Genomic DNA, 15,898 nt, shown 5'->3' with positions numbered 1-15,898 from the left:
AAAATTTAAATATTTGAAACTTTGAAAATTCGAAACTTGGAAAATTTGAATATTTAAAAATTTGAATCTTTCTTCTTGAGTACTCCCATATACCAAAATTTCATCAATATCGGTGATTACCACTTCCCCAAATTCCCTCCCAATGAAAACCCTACTTCCATTCACCACCAAATAAACGAAACACTCAAACTCACCAAAAAAAAGTCATTAAAAATTCCCCATCAATGATACTCTCATACCTCGTTAATATCGAAACCCGTTCAAAACTTAAATGCATCGCAATTATACACAAACGGTAGAAAAAATGAAACTGTGAATCGAGCAAACGTCGTTTCGAGGATCAAAAAAAAAAAAAAAAAGAAAGCCTCGCTTTTTTCATCCTGATCACGTATCGCGGTGGAAAAACGCCACGTGCCGTGAAACCGAGAGTCTTTTTCACGCGTAGAGAGACAAATCCGTAGCATCAATTAAACGATAAACTGCTCCCTGCCCCTCTTCGTTTCACGGCTGCACACCCCGCTGTAATTAGAAGGCAAACGTTTTTCTCCAGGAAAATAGGAGTTCGGTCTTGCAAAGCAGGCGAACGGAACACGCGTATCGCTTACCTCCGCTAATTCCCGCCGTTCGTAATTCGATTGCGAGTTCTTCGTTATCCGAGGAACGAGCCAGAAATAGCTTGATCGAGGGCGTGAAATTGCCACTGCATTTCCCTCGCCCTCCCCGCCCTCCGTACGGCGAAAAGTCGCGTTTCAATCGTGGCCCTCGGGTTCGAGATCGATCCTTTCTTGTCGACGAAAAAACCTGAACGATTTTTCATTGTCTCGCCGCTGAGAAAAGGGAGATCGCTCGCGGTGGAAGGAAGGAATGACGAATTGAAATGTGCAGTCGTGAATGAATCACGTAGGATTTATGAAACTCGTGGAAGTGTGCACGTACATTGAGAATTTTTTGCAAAATGGAAATTGGCTCAAGTCAGAAATACGTTTCTTTCTGGGATTTTAGTGAATTTTGGGTGAGGAAGCGAAGTTTTGAGGTGTGCAGTTGTGAATGAATTAGTTACGTACGATTTACAAAATTCTCTGGTGAAAATATCGTTTCTTGGAGTTTTCTACAAAATGGCAATTGGCTGAAGTCAGAAATACGTCCTTTTTGCGATTTTAGTGAATTTTAGGTGCGAAGAAAAACGAAGCTGTGAAGGAAGAAACGAAGAATTGAAATGTACAGTTATGAATGAATTACGTACAATTTATAAAATTATCTTTTCAAAATGGCTATCGATTTAAGTCAAAACTACGTTCTTTTCCTGCGATTTTAATAAACCTTAGATACGAGAAAAGGAAATTTTGGGAATACTGACCTGATTTTAGTTAGGTATAAATGAGAAAAAAATCGATCCAATAGTTTCCAAGAGAGCCATGGAACAGTTTTGGAAAACTTCGTTTCAACAAAACATTTGAGAATATTCGAAGATTTGGGTCACTCAAACCTTCACAGCTCTCACAGTTTATCTAATTTCGAAAAATCCTTCGTCAAAATTTACAGGCAAAAGCAATGCAAAAATTACCAATTATTTCGACCCCGAAAACCAAAATACCTCCTTAAGGAAGATCGATAACAATTAAACAGTGCGTCACGAGACTTCAACTGTAAAGTTTACTTCGCGTGCAAAGTTTATTTCTTCGGTTAGAATTCATGCAGTAAATTCTAGTCTTTGAACTAAGGGCCACTGTGTTCTCCGCTCTTAACTTATCATTACATATGTTAATAGTATAACTCTCCGTCACGAGTGAATAATATCGGTAGCCTTGACTAAAATAAACACTCGATAAAATAGGACTACGTAAACTAACCAAAAAGTAACAACTTACAACACTAATCAATCATCACACTAATCGAAAAACTCCTCCAAAAAAATCACTATTCATAAACTTGCTGGAATTCTCTTCTCGCCGAAGGTTCTCGGGTAAGTGTCGTGCCTTTCGACACAGTCCTCTTCCCGGTGTCGTCGAATCACTTTAGACGGTGGATTTTACGAATTATCTTTATTTGTTGATAGTTTGCTGTGGTTTTGCAAATATAAAGTGTACGGTCTAAACTGCCTTGCTATTCAATGCTGACTGCCTTTCGTTCTTTTTCGAGGCTGCCTTTGTATTGGGGTTTTCGGGAGTTGCGGTTGAGGGAATTTAGGAATGCGTCCGTTAGGTAAGGACCAGGAATGTGTAAGGATAATGATCAGGACTCGTTAGGATTGAGGGCTCGATGGTACGGGAGAAGAATTGCAAGGACAATGGTTAGGTAATGAACTTAAGGATTCGGTACAAAAGAAATGGGTAGAGTGCATCAGCTTGAAGATCTGCCGGAGATAGGACAGGAATTCGGTGGAAAAGTGGAAAACGCGCAGGTAGTTGTCAAAACGGTACCCGGGATAAGGATCTGTATGCATGGGAGTCAAGGGACAAAGGGATGAGGATTCGACACCGGAGAGTCCCTAGACTCTCCCCAATTCGTGGCGAGATCATTTTTTCCGAATCCTTATCACTCTGTACGCGCTACGAAGCCTCAGTGACGTCGGGCCACCGGCCCCGTGCACGCGTCCTCCTTGTGCCCGGCAACAGGACGTCGGGTCCTTCTCGCCACTGGTTTCTACGCCGCCGAGCCTATTCCCCAATGACAGATTTTAAGGTTCCGCTCGTTGGCGATACAATGTTCTTTTAATCCCACGCGGTCACATGAGCAGGAAAGAAAGAATCGTTCTTTCTCGTCTGAGAACTGGTCACTGGCAAGATGACACATGAATTTCTCATAAAGAAGACAGACCCTCCCTTATGTTGCGAAGCCCTACTCACAGTACACCACCTTTTGTACGACTGCCAAAAATTTTCTACCCAACGCCTCAAATTTAAAATCAACTCGAATACTGCCCTTACGTCTGAAAAGTATGCAAGAAATACTATTGAATTCCTTAACGAAACCAACCTCTTCCACAAAATCTAAAGTCATTGTGAAAGCTCGTCGCTAATGACCTCGATGTTGATGTAAAACCCTATATAAAAAAAAAAAAGTGTTCTTTTAGAAGAGGCCTATGCCGCTAAATGCGTCGTCTCTGACACGTGTGTCTTCTAATAAGATAACTGACGCTACAAACTAACCAAACAGTAACAAATTACAACGCTAGTCAATAATCACTCTAATCGAAGAAACAAATCATTATTCATAAAATTCAATCGATACTCGAAATTATCAAAAACACACTACCAGTCATTTAAACAAATCTAACATCGTTCGCATCTTTATCAGCAACAAAAAATGAATGTAATTCATTCCTACTATTTCTAAAAGGATACCCTTAAAAACACCCGCTTAATTAGAATTAACTCGTTCGATTAGCCGCGTCTTAGGTTTTCCACCGCAGCCGTGCAAAGAAGATCTGGCGGCAAATTGAATTTTCCACTTTCCTACCCGGCAAAAAATCTCCTTTCAATCGTAACATTGGCGCTGTCGAGTGAGAGAGAAAAGGAAGAAGCGGGGTCGATTTTTCATCGTCTCGCGCGACTCGGTGAAAAGAAGAGTGCCGAAAGCAAAGGAAGAAACCGCAAATCGACGATGAAATTGATTTTCGTCAGCTCGGACGACGTTCACGAGCGAGCGAGAGGCGTTTAAGCTCCGTCGAACGACATAAATCATTCGAGACGCCAAATATTTATTCGCCAGCGGCCGTAATTCGTCCACTTGACGAGCTCGTCGAAAGAAGAATCTCTCGCGTTTCGGAATCGAGGATTTCGCGACGAGCCGCGGGATTCCGATTCTCTTAGACAGAATGTCGAGGTACTTTTCTCCTTTTTTTTCCCTTCTTCTACGATGAAACGCGCTTTCGACCAGAACCGATTCGACAAACTTGCGAAACTTTGTTCCACGCCGTCTAGTTCGGAATTAAAATTGACGAAACGGCCAAGTTTCGCGGAAAGAAGCGCGAAGAAATTGAATCTCTGGCTCGAGGGAATCGTTCAACGATTCGTAAAATTGTCGGGATTGTAAGTTGACGATGTTGAGATCGTTATCGAGAAACGTGAAGTTCAATTAATATGCTTGCTGCGAACCCGGTTACGTAACACACAGGCGAAATATGGAAGGTGGAGAGAGAGAGAGAGAGAGAAAAGTGGTATTGAAAAACGTGACGCGAAAAATGATCGGACCGAGAATGCCACTTTGGACGAATTGCGGCCGCCATATCGCTGTGTCGCGATTTCGGTGACAATGGTGATGTGAAGTGATGCATAAGTCCTGTCGCTCGATTTCTTCGAAAAAGAACCTATACCGCTGCTGTTTCGAGGGGAGATATATGACACGAAATGTTTTTCTTAATTATTGGTATCCTTTTTTTTTTTCACTGGTAAGATGTTGAAAAAATTGCAGGGATATTGAAAATAATAAGTGTTGCGATTTTATGAGTTTTATAGGTGGTTGCCGTTGCTACATTTTTAGGAAGAATTGAAGATTTTTTGCGAAATAATTTTGTTCGACGAAAAATGAAAATTGTTTGCATGAAATTTGAGAATATTGAGAATTTTTGGCAATTCGCGAAATTACGTGGTGAAGGCACCGTTCTAAGGAAAAATGTTGAAAATAATAAATATTATGCTTTTATGAGTTTAACAGATGGCTACCGTTACTAAATTTTTAGGAAGATATAAAGAATTCTCATTAATAAATAGTGAAAATTATTTGCATAGAAGTTGAGAATATCGAGAATTCCTGAAAATTCGCGAGATTATGTGATAAAGGCACTATTCTAAGGAAAAATGTCAAAAATAGTAAATATTGTGAATTTAATAGGTAGCTAATATCGCTAAATTTTTATCAAGAATTAAAGAATTCTCTGTGAAATAATTCAATTTAATAAACAGTGAAAATTCTTTGCATAAAATTTGACGATATCCAGAATTCCCGAAAATTCGCAAAATGAACCACGGTGAAGGTACCATTCTAAGGAGAAACGCTAAAAATAGTATAAAAATATTAAAAATGATAAATATTTTGAGTTTAATAGATAGCTACCATTACTAAATTTTTATAAAGAACTAGTGTTCTTCGTGAAATAAAAATTGAACAAAAATTGACAATATCGAGAACTCGTGACAATTCGCAAAACTGCATTGTAAAGTCACTGTAAGAAGAGCTACTGTTCAAGAAAAGTACAATACTCGAGGAAAGTGGCGAACCAACGAAGTGTAATCAGATAAGACGAAGAAAATCCATAAGAAGAAATTTGCATTAAAATGCAACGTGTTTGTGGTTGAATAGTGTATCCTCGTGTTTCACCTCAAGCTCGACAAATTCGAGGAGTATTTTTACAAGGCACAGCAGCCGGTGTGAGGGAGAAATAGGTGTTGCGCAATAATGTAACAGGAAGAAGATAAAGACATCAGCGAACTTTCATCTTTCTTGCTTATTATAAGGCAATTTAGAGAAGGAAACACTTGAATAATTCTTTCCTCGTAGAAACCACACGGTACTGTTTTTTCTTTTTTTTTTAATGGCAAGGAAGAACGATAAATATAATACCGTGCAAGTTACATGAAAATAGCCAATCTCACGGAAGAGAATACAACGATTCTGTACAACACTGTATATACAGCAAGATAACGATAAAGAAAATCGTCGTCTCTGACACGTGTGTCTTCTAATAAGATAACTGACGCTACAAACTAACCAAACAGTAACAAATTACAACGCTAGTCAATAATCACTCTAATCGAAGAAACAAATCATTATTCATAAAATTCAATCGATACTCGAAATTATCAAAAACACACTACCAGTCATTTAAACAAATCTAACATCGTTCGCATCTTTATCAGCAACAAAAAATGAATGTAATTCATTCCTACTATTTCTAAAAGGATACCCTTAAAAACACCCGCTTAATTAGAATTAACTCGTTCGATTAGCCGCGTCTTAGGTTTTCCACCGCAGCCGTGCAAAGAAGATCTGGCGGCAAATTGAATTTTCCACTTTCCTACCCGGCAAAAAATCTCCTTTCAATCGTAACATTGGCGCTGTCGAGTGAGAGAGAAAAGGAAGAAGCGGGGTCGATTTTTCATCGTCTCGCGCGACTCGGTGAAAAGAAGAGTGCCGAAAGCAAAGGAAGAAACCGCAAATCGACGATGAAATTGATTTTCGTCAGCTCGGACGACGTTCACGAGCGAGCGAGAGGCGTTTAAGCTCCGTCGAACGACATAAATCATTCGAGACGCCAAATATTTATTCGCCAGCGGCCGTAATTCGTCCACTTGACGAGCTCGTCGAAAGAAGAATCTCTCGCGTTTCGGAATCGAGGATTTCGCGACGAGCCGCGGGATTCCGATTCTCTTAGACAGAATGTCGAGGTACTTTTCTCCTTTTTTTTCCCTTCTTCTACGATGAAACGCGCTTTCGACCAGAACCGATTCGACAAACTTGCGAAACTTTGTTCCACGCCGTCTAGTTCGGAATTAAAATTGACGAAACGGCCAAGTTTCGCGGAAAGAAGCGCGAAGAAATTGAATCTCTGGCTCGAGGGAATCTTGTCAACCGGGATTTCATTATGTCTGCGAATTGGACACTTTTTATGGGATCATTATGAAGGATTTTTCATGCAAAACGAAACTTTTTCTTCGACTTCTCGACAATGTTTAGATTTTACGAAAGTTCGAAAATATTTTCTTTAACACCAAACGTACCGACACTTTAGGTATACCTATTCTTACAGGTGATTGCCAAATGAATATAGGAAACAACGCAGAAAATAGTCTTTAGATAATAATTTTAAAATTTTTGTTTTCGACAAAATCAGGTTTTAAATTTTTAAATTTGATTCAAAACCGGTCATTTGACCGGGCGTGGTAGGTTTAGTGTTAAGGGGAAGCTGATGTATTTATTAAGAAAATCTTTCATTTTTAAATTGCAGAGATAATAAAAGTATAGCCTTTAAAATGATGATAAGAGGAGGTTCAGGGCAACGCCCATAACTCTGAAGAAAATTAGTATTTTCGAGTCGAACTTTTTTTCTTAGCTTCGTCAAAGTGGTTTGCACATATGGTTAAAAAATTGAAGAATTCCATCGAACAGTATAGTCGTAAAAAAATCTTGAAGATTGCCACCCTTTTTAACCCCGGCGCGTTCTTCCCTTTGACGGTGCGCTCCAGCTCTCTGGGTCGAAAAGGACCCAATAATGTTCAGAAATAGAACGTTTATTTTTATTACACAGGGTGTCATCGAACTGGCGGTGTAATGCAGTAGGGGTTGATTTTAAATGAGAAGATTAATTGAGAATATAAGGTGAACGTGAAGTTTATACAGTTTTATACGAAATTTAAATGGTTTCAAAGGGTGAAATCGATGGAAATGGTTTCCGATAGAAGAAATGAGAAAAAATAAAGAAAGTTTCACGTTTGATTCAAAATTTCAGTCTAGTATCATTTTAAAATCGCATAATCAATATTTGCGACAACGAACACTGGAAAAAAATTGCATTCATACAAAAAACAACATAGATAACCTCAAAAAAAAATTTTTCCATCTTATCCACTCGTTGAAACCATTCAAATTACCTACAAAAATTTCTCTTTTACTACTTTTACTTCTTTTTCTCAATATTTGCGCAAATGCATATTTTTATAAAAATAGAAGAGGAAAGAGGACCTTAAAAAAAATTTAGTTTGCCATTACAGAGTTCCAAAATAAATATATTCTTTATTTTGCACAGTTTTCCTGCACAAAGATCCTCACTCCACTCGTGACCAAACTTTCCACTGTAAAACCTAAGTGTATTCCATATTTAACGAATTTCCCTTAGCAGAACTATCTTAGAATTTCCCAAGACACGTAAGTAAACGAAGAAACGACAGAATTCTTATCGTATTACATGACACGAAGCAATACAACCTATAAACTACCATTCATCGTTCTACAATAAATGCAAAAAAGGTTACTCCGAACGATTTGTATAAGATCGTTCTATCGTAACTCGATGACATTTCTCATCGTTACGAGCGATCAGAATTACGTAGACGGAATATTACGGTAAAGTATTACGGTACAGTAAACAGAGCGAGAACGTTCAACGATTCGTAAAATTGTCGGGATTGTAAGTTGACGATGTTGAGATCGTTATCGAGAAACGTGAAGTTCAATTAATATGCTTGCTGCGAACCCGGTTACGTAACACACAGGCGAAATATGGAAGGTGGAGAGAGAGAGAGAGAGAGAAAAGTGGTATTGAAAAACGTGACGCGAAAAATGATCGGACCGAGAATGCCACTTTGGACGAATTGCGGCCGCCATATCGCTGTGTCGCGATTTCGGTGACAATGGTGATGTGAAGTGATGCATAAGTCCTGTCGCTCGATTTCTTCGAAAAAGAACCTATACCGCTGCTGTTTCGAGGGGAGATATATGACACGAAATGTTTTTCTTAATTATTGGTATCCTTTTTTTTTTTCACTGGTAAGATGTTGAAAAAATTGCAGGGATATTGAAAATAATAAGTGTTGCGATTTTATGAGTTTTATAGGTGGTTGCCGTTGCTACATTTTTAGGAAGAATTGAAGATTTTTTGCGAAATAATTTTGTTCGACGAAAAATGAAAATTGTTTGCATGAAATTTGAGAATATTGAGAATTTTTGGCAATTCGCGAAATTACGTGGTGAAGGCACCGTTCTAAGGAAAAATGTTGAAAATAATAAATATTATGCTTTTATGAGTTTAACAGATGGCTACCGTTACTAAATTTTTAGGAAGATATAAAGAATTCTCATTAATAAATAGTGAAAATTATTTGCATAGAAGTTGAGAATATCGAGAATTCCTGAAAATTCGCGAGATTATGTGATAAAGGCACTATTCTAAGGAAAAATGTCAAAAATAGTAAATATTGTGAATTTAATAGGTAGCTAATATCGCTAAATTTTTATCAAGAATTAAAGAATTCTCTGTGAAATAATTCAATTTAATAAACAGTGAAAATTCTTTGCATAAAATTTGACGATATCCAGAATTCCCGAAAATTCGCAAAATGAACCACGGTGAAGGTACCATTCTAAGGAGAAACGCTAAAAATAGTATAAAAATATTAAAAATGATAAATATTTTGAGTTTAATAGATAGCTACCATTACTAAATTTTTATAAAGAACTAGTGTTCTTCGTGAAATAAAAATTGAACAAAAATTGACAATATCGAGAACTCGTGACAATTCGCAAAACTGCATTGTAAAGTCACTGTAAGAAGAGCTACTGTTCAAGAAAAGTACAATACTCGAGGAAAGTGGCGAACCAACGAAGTGTAATCAGATAAGACGAAGAAAATCCATAAGAAGAAATTTGCATTAAAATGCAACGTGTTTGTGGTTGAATAGTGTATCCTCGTGTTTCACCTCAAGCTCGACAAATTCGAGGAGTATTTTTACAAGGCACAGCAGCCGGTGTGAGGGAGAAATAGGTGTTGCGCAATAATGTAACAGGAAGAAGATAAAGACATCAGCGAACTTTCATCTTTCTTGCTTATTATAAGGCAATTTAGAGAAGGAAACACTTGAATAATTCTTTCCTCGTAGAAACCACACGGTACTGTTTTTTCTTTTTTTTTTAATGGCAAGGAAGAACGATAAATATAATACCGTGCAAGTTACATGAAAATAGCCAATCTCACGGAAGAGAATACAACGATTCTGTACAACACTGTATATACAGCAAAATAACGATAAAGAAAAACAAGGAAAAAGTTTGTAAAAAGTGTTGCACGAAAGAGAAATTATCCTCGGTAACTAATACAATAATATAAATTTTCTGTACCTAATTATTTCTTCTTTTTCCTATTTTTATTATTACGTAGGTGAAACAGTCTATTTTTCTTTCCCTTTTTTTTTTTTTTTTTACTAATTATTCTCTGGACCCTAATTATTCGCAGAGAAATTCTTCGACTTACTTGTCCCCTACAAGGTAATCTTGAAAATTGAATTTTTAACACGCGTTTCCCAGTGGATTCTTTCTGCACGAGCTTGTACGGGCAACCCACTAAAAATCTCGTTATCCGACTTGGTCTGGCTTCCAGAAAAGGACGAACTTCGTCCACCAGCAGCTTCGACATTCTAGCAACTTCCCGCGGCCACAATGAACCGCGTGCGTCGCTATACTTCAATTAGACGTGTTGGAGTTCTAATCAACTTCTCTCACTCACTCACTCACTCTCTCTCTCTCTCTCTCTCTCTCGAATCATTGACGTCTTAATCTTCCCGAAATAGAAAAGCTCGATCATTGCTCGGAGCACAAAAGACGCCGATATCGGGCTGCAAGTGTAGCGTCGGTAAAATTAAATTGCCTTCGATTAAACTGAACACGTGAACTGCACGAAAGAAAGAGCGAAGGAAGACCGAGGAATTTCTTTGAGAAATTCCCTCGTTGTTTCTCACTTATCAACATTTCATCGATAAAGAAAAACAGCTAATTCGATTATACTTTATTTCTAATTTAATTTTTTGTGTCTTTTAAATACGGTTTAAATTCATTAGTGAAAAAATAAAAATCAACAAAAACATTCATTTTCGTGAAAGCGAGAAAGTTACTCTCGTCTTCCCCGATTTCCTGTTAAAATTAATCACATCGTCAAGCAAACGTGCAAATATATCGTCGAATCTCACCTGCGTCGTTACGCAAGACACGTTATCGCTTCCCATCTGAAAATTGTAAAGCCTCGAAGCACAATAAACAGAAGTGCAAGTTCGCGTGCGATTCGAAGGTGTACACATCGGCATTCATCATCGTCACAGAACACCGTCGATCGTTCTCTGTACACGAACGACAGTGCCTCGATTGTTGCAACGCCATCGCGTGTCCGCAGCGCAACAGCTCGAACAACCAGACATAGTAGCTTCATACATACGCGATACAACACAAAGAGGCCGATAGAACAGTAGAAAATAAGACAGTGAGAAAACAACAACAACAACAACGACAAACAAAAGCGTGAAAAAAAAAGTAGAGAAGAAGAAACATCGACACAACTAGAGAATCGAGCAGAGAGAAAGAGACGACCGCGAAGGAACATTGAGAAAATTCAAAGTATACGGAACAAGAGGCTTGCTCCATTCACCAGACGTACCCACCCTCTTGGAGGTCGAGCCTCGGTTCCAGGCAGCAAAGCTGTGTACGACCGTATGTTCTGCTGCGGCACGGTCAAAGTATCCGCGTCCTCGCCGTTCCCATTTTTATTGTTGAAGCAAGAGTCCACGGACGCGGCGCGATCCCTTTTCAGCTCAGGAACCGTCAAGAATATATCCCTAACGACGAACTTGCACTTGCCAGCACCGACGTTGCTCAAATCTTCGTCGTCGTCCTCGTCTTCGGCTTTCTCCTCGTCTTCCGTCGAGCTGACCAACGTTGGCAGCTCGATAGGGTACGAGGTCAAAGCCTCTTGTCGCGCAAGTTTCGGCGAGGCGATCGACCTTCTACGCTGCCTCTCCGGGAATAGACCGCCTCTGACCTCGCTGGTATCCGTTGCCTCATCTTGCACCACTTCAGGAACGATCTCCGGGACCACAGGTACCACGTCTGGTATCTCTTTGTCGGGAACGTCGAGCTCTTTCTCGGTGAATGTCGTCAAGGTCACACGAATCTCCGGGCTACCTTCGCTTCTGTCCACCAATTCGGAGTCTTCGTCCTCCGAGGTGTAGTCCGCGTCGTCACCGTCGTCGTCTTCCCTCGACGAAGGATCGTCGTCGTCTCTGGACAGACTCAGGTAGAGGCTCTTGTACTCCTCGACGCAGGCACAGTGGTAACAGCCGGAGACTTGAATCGTCGGTGTCTCCGATCGTCTCACGCCACCGAAGGACTGTTGGCTAGAAGACGAACCGTAGCTTCTCTCGCACACGTCGAAGCTCTTCGAACGTTGACCGCTTTGTAGTTGCGGCACTCTAAGCGTCGCCGATCGCCTTCCACGGGAGGAATCCTGCGATCTAGCCGGCGAACAAGACGACGAGGAGGAAGACGTCGTCCTGGTAGATCTCACGTCTCTAACGTCGTCCTGTCGCTTAGCCTCCAGTTGTATCTCGTCGAAGGAGGCAGATCTGACTTGCTTAGGCACCTCGAGGCTCGACTGAGACTTCATTTCCGCTCCCGTCGGGGTGCGCGACCTCTTGAAGGTCGAGCGCAGCCTCTGCATCCTCACTTGGCAGCTATCTGCTCAGCCAGGACTCTATCCCGCCGATCGACAAGCCTAACCACGTCGACGATGTCCACAGTGATCGTCCGTTGGTCAGCTCCTCCTCCTCCTCTTCCTCCTCCGTCCGAGCAACGCAGCTCGAACCACGATCTTCACGCTTCTGAACGATCGTCGTCTCGCTGGGAAGCTCGATGATCACCTCGCTACACCTTGGCGACGAGGAAGCCGCCTCGAGCTGCCCGCGACCGCACCCTTCCACCACCTTCCACTTAGCTGCCGGTCTGCAGCCCATCATAAGTCAACTCGACGCCCGCTTTCGGCTGCTATCGCCACCGATTTAGCCAGATCCTGCTGCTTCTGTGATCTTGCTTCCTTCGATTTTATTTCAGTCAGTATCCTCTCTCTATCTCTTCCAGTAATTCCTTGAATAATCGCGTGTGTACTCTTTCAAGACTTTCTTCTGCTAGGATGATCGGTAAAATGACTTTACATTTCACATCGTTTCGATGAATTTTTACAATCACTCAATACAGTCACTGTTTTTAAAAGAAACAATAGTCTATTCTATTATTTTTTTTTTTAATCACTCGTAGTTCTTTTTAGACTAATAATTACACACTTGTTCAGTTCGTACCACTGAAAGAGTTCAATTATCATCGATAACTGTTCGTTAAAAAAAAAAAGTCTGCTCGATTGCTCCTCGTTGAAGTACCTCTCATCCACTGGTAATGTTCGATTTCGTTTGGTTTCACGCGAACACCGATGCCCGAGTCTATTTATATTTAAAGTCACCGTGTAACCTTGATCCCCCGGTAGAAGAATGCTCGATTAATTAACGACCACGGTCCTCGACGGACACGAGTCGCAAGGTCTGCGTAGCCTCCCTTCGGCGCAAGGGATCTCTATTTGCTAAAATTACATTCCGATCCGGGACATAGGCGACGACGCCACGTGGAAACGACGTCCTCGATCCAGCGGCGGCTCGCAGCATTTGCAATTTAAGCTGCTTTCCTTGTCCGACGGAATTTCCTCATCACTGCCTCCGATGATCACACTATCTCGAATTAAACACACCACCTTCGGCGCGTCGCGGGGATGATCTTTGCTCAAGGATGACTCCTCCTTAATTGTCGCGTTCGCTACTTGCTGGAATCTCGCGAGGAATCTTTGAAACACGTGGAGACAGGGAGGTCCTTTCTTTCTTCTTCGATGTAATTAACTTACGAATTCTTCATCGAGTAGCTTCTTTACCTTTCTCTTTAATTTTCGTGGAAGCGACAGGTGCGCAAACGCAGAGATCAAGATCGAAGTTGTTGAAAAATAGTCGGAGGCAGGATGCGTTCGACGAGAAGTCAGCTCGTCGATCCTGACGTTTTACTTACACCTCGACGGATAACAAACAGCCGATAATATCGCTCGACACGGAGACTATTATTCTCCGCGGCGCGTGTTGCGAATCCTTCCAAGACAAACAGTCTTCGTGTACCACGTGCGCAGATACTGTTGCTTTCTTCTTCGTTTAGTACCTTAACGTTTCACGATCAATCGACCCTTTATCGTGTCGCTGAATGACTCTTTTCTTCACATTTTCCTTGGGACATTCTCCAAGTTTCTAACAGTCCTTGTCCCAGTTAAATCGTCTAAAATACCAAAGCAGCTGATCGAGATCTGTATCGTCTAGAAACTCGACGAGTCTCTAAAACCAACGCGAACGTCGATTCTCCTGCCTGTTAGGAGACACGGAGAGTTCGATCTCGCCTAGAACCGGCGGAGGAATTGCAAGGATCGTTCTCGGGTTGACAGACCGGCGACAAGCATCGGGACATTGGTCACCGACGCGTGAACCATAGTCGAAGGTCACGCGTCACCGTCGACGACCTCGGCGAACCTCGACAACACGTGAGGTCGTCAAACAGCTTCGCCTCGCTTCTCTCTCTTGCTCTTACAGATCGAGACTCTCTGCTCTCGAGTGACTAGCAGCATCGATCGTCAAACCAGGCTTTCCAACAGGCCCCCGTAACTTAATTTCTCTCCGCGACGTAGCGGTGATTCGTTCGACTGAAATCCCACGAAACAAAGAAAAAAAGAAAGAAAAAAAAAAAGAAGAAAAAATCCGCTTTGCAGAGAGACCAACGACGACACACGGGATTAGAGACTACTGCTACCAACGAAGAGGACACACGCTTCTTTAAGCCTTAAGTTATCTCCATTTCAACCATAGGTTCTCCACAGTTTACAGGCTCTTGCCACGCTCTCTCTCTCCTCTCCCTTTCTCCAACGCTCTTTCAATCCGCTTCGACTCGATTCAATCCAACCGTCGCGTGCTGCTGAATATTAAACGAGCGCATCGTTCGAGGAAAGAACCTCTCTAATATCCTTCCAGGTACATATATACACGATCAACGAGGATCCACGTTAAAGCTACAACGCTGAACTGTTTCGATTACGATCCTCGGATCACCCTGTTGCGACCTCATCAATACACCTCATGTTCCACGCGTTTTCGACGCGAATCCTCCGGAACGAAAACAAAAGTCTCTTCCTCTAGCTATCCAACTTTCAGCCTCTACGTCAACATTCGAGGAATCTTTCGGACAAAACGGGTACAACGAGTACACCTTCCTTGCAGCGTGGGCTCGAAGCGTCCAACACCACGCGGTTCTAACGTGTCGTCGTCTTCTTCTCCGGGTGCACAACAGTTTGACCGAAGGAAGGAGGAGCGAAGATTACCACCGCGTTAGAGATCGATCATATTTGAAATTGTTCGAAGAGAGAGACACACGAGTGTAGAAGGGGGTCGAAGGAGAGGCGGTCGGTCTCGCGACGAAGAGGGAAACCGAGACGTGTACACGTAACGTGCCGTGACAGGGTAGACTGGTCGGACTAGTGACCAGGGCTCGGCAGTGGCGGATGCCACGAGAGGCAAAGTGGGGGTTAACACTGGGCTCTCGTCTTCGTCTAACCCTCGTCGTCACCCTCTTTCTCGCGCCCTCCTAGCCGTCGTCGGTCAGACATGCGCCCTCCGGACGGATTCCGCTTGTGCCTGTGTACACGGACGCGCGGAACGAGGGAACACCTATGCCACGGACGACGAATTGGAGATTGCGCTACGTGGCCGACTATCGGGGAAATGTGTGACGCAGGAAGGGCAGACACGTGTGGAGTCTCCTCTTCATCCTCTCTCCTTCTATCTGTCTTACACCGCTTCTACCAACAGATATTCCGCCACGGTGGCTGCTGCTGCTCTCTCTACCTCCTCATCCACCTCGTTTTGTACTCTATCGTCGTCGGGGTTGCGTTTTCTCAGCTTCTTCTTCTTCCTTTTTTTCTCTTCTTCCTCTTCAGTTTGGAAAGCAGTTCGCCAAAGTGGACGATGAATTTTTGAGACGAAGCTTCTGTTGTCGGGGATCTTGCCTCGAGACGAGAGAGATTGGCTGGACTATCCGAGGAGAGTTTAGGAGGATCGATTTTGATTTTGATGGCTCGAGTGCCTATGTGGTTCCGCCTGCTTCGATTAATTGGTAGTTGATATTTCAAGGAGATATGTTGTTTCTTGTGTCAATTTTTTATGAGATTCAAGAGGATTTTGTTGTTCTTTTTGGAGGAAGATCCTGTGATTTTCGTTCCGTTCGACCCCTTGCTTTGTGATTTTTTAAGGGTTGCCTGTATTAACGGTAGGTACTCGTTTTAATTATGCATCGA

At 41.9% G+C, this 15,898-nt stretch overlaps 1 protein-coding gene across 1 annotated transcript in view; it reads right to left on the bottom strand.

Annotated features, from left to right (window-relative positions):
* Positions 1 to 12,196, bottom strand: part of LOC108577474 (eye-specific diacylglycerol kinase) — a 94,167-nt gene extending 81,971 nt beyond the window's left edge. Inside the window, exon 1 of the mRNA XM_017940630.1 lies at positions 11,142 to 12,196. Coding sequence (XP_017796119.1) covers positions 11,142 to 12,196 — 1,055 coding nt within the window. The remainder of the gene's footprint in view (positions 1 to 11,141) is intronic.
* Between the last annotated feature and the right edge of the window lie 3,702 nt (positions 12,197 to 15,898).

Source organism: Habropoda laboriosa, unplaced genomic scaffold (genome assembly GCF_001263275.1).
Source record: "Habropoda laboriosa isolate 0110345459 unplaced genomic scaffold, ASM126327v1 scaffold776, whole genome shotgun sequence".
In the NCBI taxonomy this organism is placed as follows: Eukaryota; Metazoa; Arthropoda; class Insecta; order Hymenoptera; family Apidae; genus Habropoda; species Habropoda laboriosa.
This window is presented reverse-complemented; position numbering and strand designations above follow the sequence as displayed.